This window comes from Chrysemys picta, chromosome 2 (assembly GCF_011386835.1).
Source record: "Chrysemys picta bellii isolate R12L10 chromosome 2, ASM1138683v2, whole genome shotgun sequence".
In the NCBI taxonomy this organism is placed as follows: domain Eukaryota; kingdom Metazoa; phylum Chordata; order Testudines; family Emydidae; genus Chrysemys; species Chrysemys picta.
In genome coordinates this window covers 171,010,210-171,017,297 of record NC_088792.1, presented here as the reverse complement: position 1 = coordinate 171,017,297, position 7,088 = coordinate 171,010,210, and the positions used below count along the sequence as shown (strand labels likewise).

The following is a 7,088-nucleotide window of genomic DNA, read 5'->3' as shown; positions in this document are numbered from 1 at the left end:
TCCTATCCAGTTACATACCCCCTTCACCCCCCCTCCAACACACGTGTCGAAATAAAAATAGTTCTACTTTGTTAAAGCACACCGTTTTCTTTAATACTGTTTTCGCGGGAATTTTTTAAAACTGGGACGCAGACTGTGGTGCGGGGCGGGTGTAGTGTTGTGACGCGAATGCAGCTTCTAAACTCAAGGATTGACAGGCTCCGCTGCGGTGGGATGCTTGTTTCAACGGAGCCTGTCAACCCTCCTGATCGGGACTGTGTGTATGGGGGGTCTATTTGACTTTGTGGCAGGGGGAGGACGGTTACAGATCCCATGCTGTGTGGCTCTGTCATCCTGCCTAAGGACCGGCGCTTAAGATCTGTAACTGCCCTCCCCCGCCACAAAGTCACAGAGCAACCCACCCCCCCCCCAACATTACATCAAAACAACCTCCCAGACTAACCGGGGCAACTAGTCACTGCATCACTGCACTGTGTATGTGCCCTGCTGCTGTGCCTGCCCGCGACTATGTACCCTGCCAAAGGAGACTGTCCTGTCCAATTACCAACCCCCTTTCCCCTCCTCCTCCAAAAGAACATGATTGAAACAGTAGTTAACAGAAACGAATTTTTTATTATCAACTACACATGGCATTGGGAGGTGAAACTTGGACGGGGGCTTGTGTCAGGCGGGAAGGAAAGAACTTTTCAAATTTTGGGAAATGAGAGCCTTCTGCTACTAGAGCTCTCTGCAGGGGTGGAGTGAGACTTAGCAGGGACTCTGCCGCCTCTCCTTCTTTGCACTTTGGGTGAGGTGGGTATGGGACTTGGTGGCGGGGGAGGGCGGTTAGAGATGGACTGCAGCGGGGCTCTGTCCTCCTGCCTCCGTTCCTGCAGAACATCCACAAGGCGCCGGAGCGTGTCCGTTTGCTCCCTCAGTAGTCCAAGCAGCGTTTGAGTCGCCTGCTGGTCTTCCTGCCGCCACCTCTCCTCCCGATCCATGTTGGCTTGGTGCATTCGGGTCAAGTTCTCCCGCCACTGGGTCTGCTGTGCTGCCTGGGCTTGGGAAGAGGCCATAAGCTCAGAGAACATGTCCTCCCGTGTCCTCTTCTTCCTACGCCTAATCCGCGCTAGCCTCTGGGAGTGTGATTCCAGGCTAGGTTGTGAGACAGTCGCAGACGGGGCTGTGGAAATGGGAAAAAGGGAGTGAATTCCTCAGAAAGATAAATGTAGTTGTGAACAAAGAACATAGTCTTTCTCTGTGAACAAGACCATGCACAGCACCTTTCACATGCGCACTCAGCACAAGGTCGAATTCTCGGCCTTCGCATTCAGTGCCTGGGGTCTTGAACAGCACATTTGAGAAGCGAGGCAGCACAACGGAATTTCTGTTGCAGGCAGACATGGTAAGCCGTACACTTGTGGCAGTTTAAAACTTTTATATTACCACTGGCCTCATTTCACATTTAAATCAATGTCAGTCCCTGCTGCCAGCAATCCGGCAAGCGGGAACTCTGCCCCTGTCCCACCCCCTCGCGGCTGTCCCCGGGAACGATCCCTTTCGGCTGCCCCTCTCCCGCCTCCACCGCGTGGCTGCAAACCAGCGGTTACAGTTCTGTAAAGGAACGGGAAAGCAGTCCCAACACTAACATTCCCCTACCTAATTAAAAGCAGGTCACCATGGCCGACATCACCCTGATGAGGATCTCCGAGAGCGACAAAGAGAGAATGCTCCGGGAAAGCCTCCAAAGACCAGGGCCGTATGCCGCCCTGCTGTGCAGAGCAATGATCCCCGAGTACTTGATAATCTCGTGGCGCGGCAACGTGTCGTACTTCGGAGGACCCAATAAGGCCGCTCTCCCCAAGAACCTCATGCAACGGCTTTCAAGTTACCTCCAGGAGAGCTTCATCGAGATGTCCCAGGAGGATTACTGCTCTATCCCCGGACACATAGACCGCATTTTACTGTAGCTGCAGTAGCAGGGAATAAACAGTAGAGCGGCTTGTGCAGGACAATCACTGAAAACCGGACATTGCTAGATTTCTTTTCAAAACTTGCACTGCCCATTACTAAACCGTTAAGCGCCTAGGGCACACTAATCATGAACAACCCATTCTTTTAATTGTTAATATTCCTGTTTTGTTAAAAATAAATGTTTAGATGTTTACAACACTTACTGGCTGATCCTTCACCAGATTCTGTGTCCGGGGTAACGGCTGGGGACGCTTCGTAGGGGATCTCTGTAAGGGTGATGAAGAGATCCTGGCTGTCGGGGAAATCAGCGTTGTGAGAGCTGCCGACTGCCTCGCCCTCCTCATCTCCTTCCTCATCTTCCCCGTCCCCTAACATGTCCGAGGAACCGGCCGTGGACAGTATCCCATCCTCAGAGTCCACGGTCACTGGTGGGGTAGTGGTGGCGGCAGCACCGAGGATGGAATGCAGTGCCTCGTAGAAACGGGATGTCTGGGGATGGGATCCGGAGCGTCCGTTTGCCTCTTTGGTCTTCTGGTAGCCTTGTCTCAGCTCCTTGATTTTCACGCGGCACTGCGTTGCATCCCGGCTGTATCCTCTCTCTGCCATGTCTTTAGAGATCTTCTCGTAGATCTTTGCATTCCTTCTTTTGGATCGCAGCTCGGAAAGCACGGACTCATCGCCCCACACAGCGATGAGATCCAAGACTTCACGATCAGTCCATGCTGGGGCTCTCTTTCTATTCCCAGACTGCACGGCCATCACTGCTGGAGAGCTCTGCATCGTTGCCAGTGCTGCTGTGCTCGCCACGATGTCCAGACAGGAAATGAGATTCAAACTGGCCAGACAGGAAAAGGAATTCAAATTCAAATTTTCCCGGGGCTTTTCCTGTGTGGCTGGTCAGAGCATCCGAGCTCGCACTGCTGTCCAGAGCGTCAACAGAGTGGTGCACTGTGGGATAGCTCCCGGAGCTATTGGCGTCGATTTCCATCCACACCTAGCCTAATTCGACATGGCCATGTCGAATTTAGCGCTACTCCCCTCGTCGGGGAGGAGTACAGAAGTCGAATTAAAGAGACCTCTATGTCGAACTAAATAGCATCGCAGTGTGGACGGGTGCAGGGTTAATTCGATTTAACGGCGCTAACTTCGACATAAACGCCTAGTGTAGACCAGGCCTTAGGTGCTGCAACACCTCATTTTTAGGCACCTAGAAAAACACTGGGATCCACAAAACCTGAGTAGGGTGCTTAGATTCTAGATACAATGAATGGGAAGAGCTAGGGACCTAAGAATGCAATCCACAAAAACCAGTATGCTAGGTGGGGAGATGCCTAACCTGGCCAATGGGAGCTGCTGGGGGGAGTATGTCCTAAGTCCCACCCCTCTCACAGCAATAGGCACCTATGTCTGGGCTGCAGGTGGGCACCTATTTTTGCTTGTGATCCACAGCCAGGAACCCTCTTAAGGAGTCAGGTGGCTGAGGTATTTTAGGAGGAGCTGGGGCAGTGCTTCCCTTGTAGCCCAGTGGTTAGAGCACATACCTGAGTTGTGGGCGATATAGATTCAATTCTCCCTTCAGCTGGGGGGGTGGGGGAGAATTTGAACAGGAGAGTGCTCTAACCACTGAGCAATGGTATCGTCTGATGTAGGGGTCTCATGTTAAAGCTCTTCAACTGTGTATAAATAAGTAAAGAGTCAGTGGGCTGGCCAGAGCGAGTAGAATAACTCTGTAACACATGGAAGACCAAGGGCCCAGTCCCACTGCTCCAATGACTATTTAATTATTTATACCTGGTGAGATAGCTTCAACATGAGAGACTGAATGAGCCCCACATCAGAATATCCAATAGCTAAGTGGCTAAAAAACTCTCCTGAAAGGATTTGAATAGGGGTGTCCTACCTTTCTCCATGTCAGGCAGAGGGGAGAATTGAACCTGGGTCTCCCACATCCTGGATGAGTGCTCTAACCACTGGGTCAAAAAGTCATAAGGGCAGAACCACCACCTGATCCTACTGCCAGATTCTGAATGGGGCTTGCTGTGGTAGGCATGGTCAGCCCGCCTACCAGATTGGGCCCAGCAAGTGAGATGGGTGGGGAATGCTTTACTCACCCTGGAACCTAGGTATGAGAGAAGTGTCTGGATGCCTAGGGGGAGGCCACAGTGGGCATGCCTAGAGTCAGGAAGATAGATGCCCAGGAGACTTCTACAGTGAAAATTTGAGCAGTAGCCAAGTAGGGTTTTATGAATTGCCCTTATATCTAACTCTGGGACCTAAGTTCCTTTATGGGCCTGGGACAGAGAGACTAAGTGGCTTGTCTAAGATCACATAGGAAGTCTGTGATTGAACACAGAGTTGAAACAACATTTCCCAGGTTAGCACCATAGCCACTGGCCCATCTTTCCTCTGCAGCAGCCTCTTTCTAAGAGTTATACTCATCCAATCAGGAAACAGACGCAGCCCACGTAATATACATGACTAATCACATCACAGATTTTGAACAATGACTTGCAAAGTGGGGGTAGTTGGATATGCGGTTTTGGTTTCAGACCCATCTCTAATCTATAGCAAAACATAGAGGTGGGACCCATTAATCTGAGCATATTCCTACATGAAGAATCAATCTAGTGGAAAAGAAATTGACAAAGGAAATGTAAGCACAAAATAAATTTCCACATGACAGCTGGCCCAGTGACCAATTTACAGCATCCTCTCCTCAGAAGAGACAGTTTGAAGAATGTGACATCCATTACTGCAAGGGATGGGCGGGAGAAAGCAGAGGCTGGGTATGATTCCAAGTGTAGCTAGAAAATTACCATCAGTGCGATGACTTTCTGTAGCATGGGTTAAGGGGATGTGGAATTCCTACATTTTGTTCATTTAACTCTTCTCGCCTTCAGAGGGGACAAATTCCCTCCGCAACTGCTTAGGAAGGCAAAAGAAAAATGTTGACTAGAGCTTAGAAGAGGAAGTGGCTTATTTACCATCATTCTAATCATGGGAACTACACTCCTTGTCTCCAGTAACCACAGCAATAGTATCAAGTTGGAAGCCAAGTAGCTGGTTAAAGAAATTGCTGAATCACACCAGTCTCATACTGCTTGCTTAATTTCCCTTACACAGGCATATAGCAACCTTTCTTGACAGACTGGCGTATTTATGTGTTTCTCCTAGAGACCCACTGCCCAAGGCATTTATAGCAAAGCCGACTGGGCCATAATCTGCTTTCAGTTGTACCCCTACAACCATATGGACTGTGAGAGGTTGGCATAGTAACTGAGAGCAGAATCTGGCCTGCACTATCTAAAGACTGCCAGAGGCCATCATTAGTGGTGAAATGTGAGGAACACGTTTATCGTTTCTTGGGATTTATTGTCAGGGGACTTATTTTGTCTATATAAAATGATGAGAAAATGGGGTTATGAAACTAAATGAAAATGTGTTAATTCCAATTCAGCATCACAAATGCCAGGAGTGATAATTATGTAACCTTATCAAATGACATTTTATATTTCTAGTGCAATGATTGGTACTATCAACTGCTTGAATTAGCTATTCCTAATTAGCAGTTGAAATAACGTGCTTCTCAGTTAATCCCTTCCTTTGCTTGGGTGTTTCCAGGGCCCTGTTTGGATCCCAGCGTAAGTCAGAGCAGCTTCAGGGCCACTGTAACTCTCACTCTATTTCCCATGATTCCTGTTGGGCCTTGGGAAGCACAGAATTTCTGTAATGCGGTGCACTTCAGACACACCCCACTCTGCCCCAACATGCCCCATGTACCAATGGCTGGTAGAGAGCCAGTATAGAGCCTTTACACTAACTCTGTGCTCACCAGGGAGGCCCCATGTGCAGGAAGGCCATTTCCACTCCCTTTCAAGCTCTTTTATGCTGCCAGAGCGGCCTACAGGGACCTTAGCTGAGAATCAGACCAAATGGATCTCAAATCAGAACTGGGCCACATGAAAGATACTGGATTTCCCACTCTAACACAGCATCACTTGTGCCCTATGAGACTTCAGTATGGGCTCTTTCTTCTTCTTTTTTAATCAAAGATGAAATAAAAAGAGTGTAGAAACTGGGCAATTTGCTGGGTGTGCTGTGTTCATAACAGTTTTGAAAAACAAAAGCTCTGAGTAGATTTTTAAGGGTTTTTTTGGATAGAGATTACATTTGAATTTTATTAGACACCACTAGCCTAATGCTTTTGTTTGGCTGATGCAAAAAGAAGAGAATGATTAAAAGGTAATGGGAGAATAGCCGATGATAGTGTTGAAATGGACACCCTCCGTTTGGGGGCACCAAATAAAATTAGCCTGAAAAATAACTAAATAAACCTCCTCCCCCCCATCTTTTTTTTTCTCTTTAGACAAGGGCAGAGAAGAATATTTTAGAGATTTAAGGCATCATTTGTTTATATGGTCATATTGTAGTCATCTGAAAGAAGCTAATGTTACACGGCCCCAGTTTTCAAATGATCCCCTACCTTGTTGTTTATAAGAAGTAAAGCCTGAAATTCATAATATGCCCTGGCTGTTCCAAAGGGACAGGAGGAAAAGGGCTGGTGAGAAAGGGAGGAGGAAAGAGAGAAAGGTCAGCTCCCTTTTTTAAGAGTTTCTGAATTTGCTGGAATCTTTCAGAGTGTGGGTGGTAGGTATATCAGCTGACACAGGGAAGTGTAAGCGTGAAGCCGGCCACCCAAGGCCTCGGGTCATTGCTGACACGCCAGATCTCAGAACTTGGGAAGGCACCTGCTCTCTTGCCAAAACAAACCATCTCCTGCTATGGGCATACTTTAAAAGACCTGCCTTTGTAAGCCTGGGGAAAGTGGGATCAGGGAGGTGGGGGGAATTAGCGGGATGTGTGGGGGCTTTTGGTTTTACTTAAACAGTCTCAAATAACTAGTTTACAATGCAGTGATGTTCTGAAGAATTTATTAAAGAAAAAAATAGAAGAGGCCTGACTCCAGATCTGGTGAGCATTAATATGCATCATGCTAGAATTTCATGAGCCAAGCGAGTTTTGTAGCCCTTGCTCTGGTGGTCCTCTGCTGACAGGATCTCAAGCCGCTATTTGTTATCTTTAGGCCTGATAAGTACATCTGGTTTTGATTCAGGTGGCCGCGAGCTTGTCTCAGA

General features: G+C 48.2%; 1 protein-coding gene across 1 annotated transcript; it reads right to left on the bottom strand.

The window, feature by feature from the left end:
* Positions 1-596: 596 nt before the first annotated feature.
* LOC135981611 (uncharacterized) lies at positions 597-3,130 on the bottom strand. Its single transcript, XM_065584878.1, has 2 exons — positions 2,157-3,130; positions 597-1,162 (listed from the first exon to the last, which is right to left on the bottom strand). The coding sequence occupies exons 1-2, from the start codon at positions 2,731-2,733 to the stop codon at positions 687-689; spliced, it is 1,053 nt and encodes a 350-aa protein (XP_065440950.1). The 5' UTR covers positions 2,734-3,130; the 3' UTR covers positions 597-686.
* Between the last annotated feature and the right edge of the window lie 3,958 nt (positions 3,131-7,088).

Excerpts from the sequence above, each read along its gene's own strand:
- LOC135981611 (XM_065584878.1), bottom strand. The coding sequence starts at position 2,733 with ATGCAGAGCTCTCCAGCAGTGATGGCCGTGCAGTCTGGGAATAGAAAG. Across the intron at positions 1,163-2,156 it reads ATCTGGTGAAGGATCAGCCA|CCCCGTCTGCGACTGTCTCA; the intron begins GTAAGTGTTGTA and ends CCATTTCCACAG.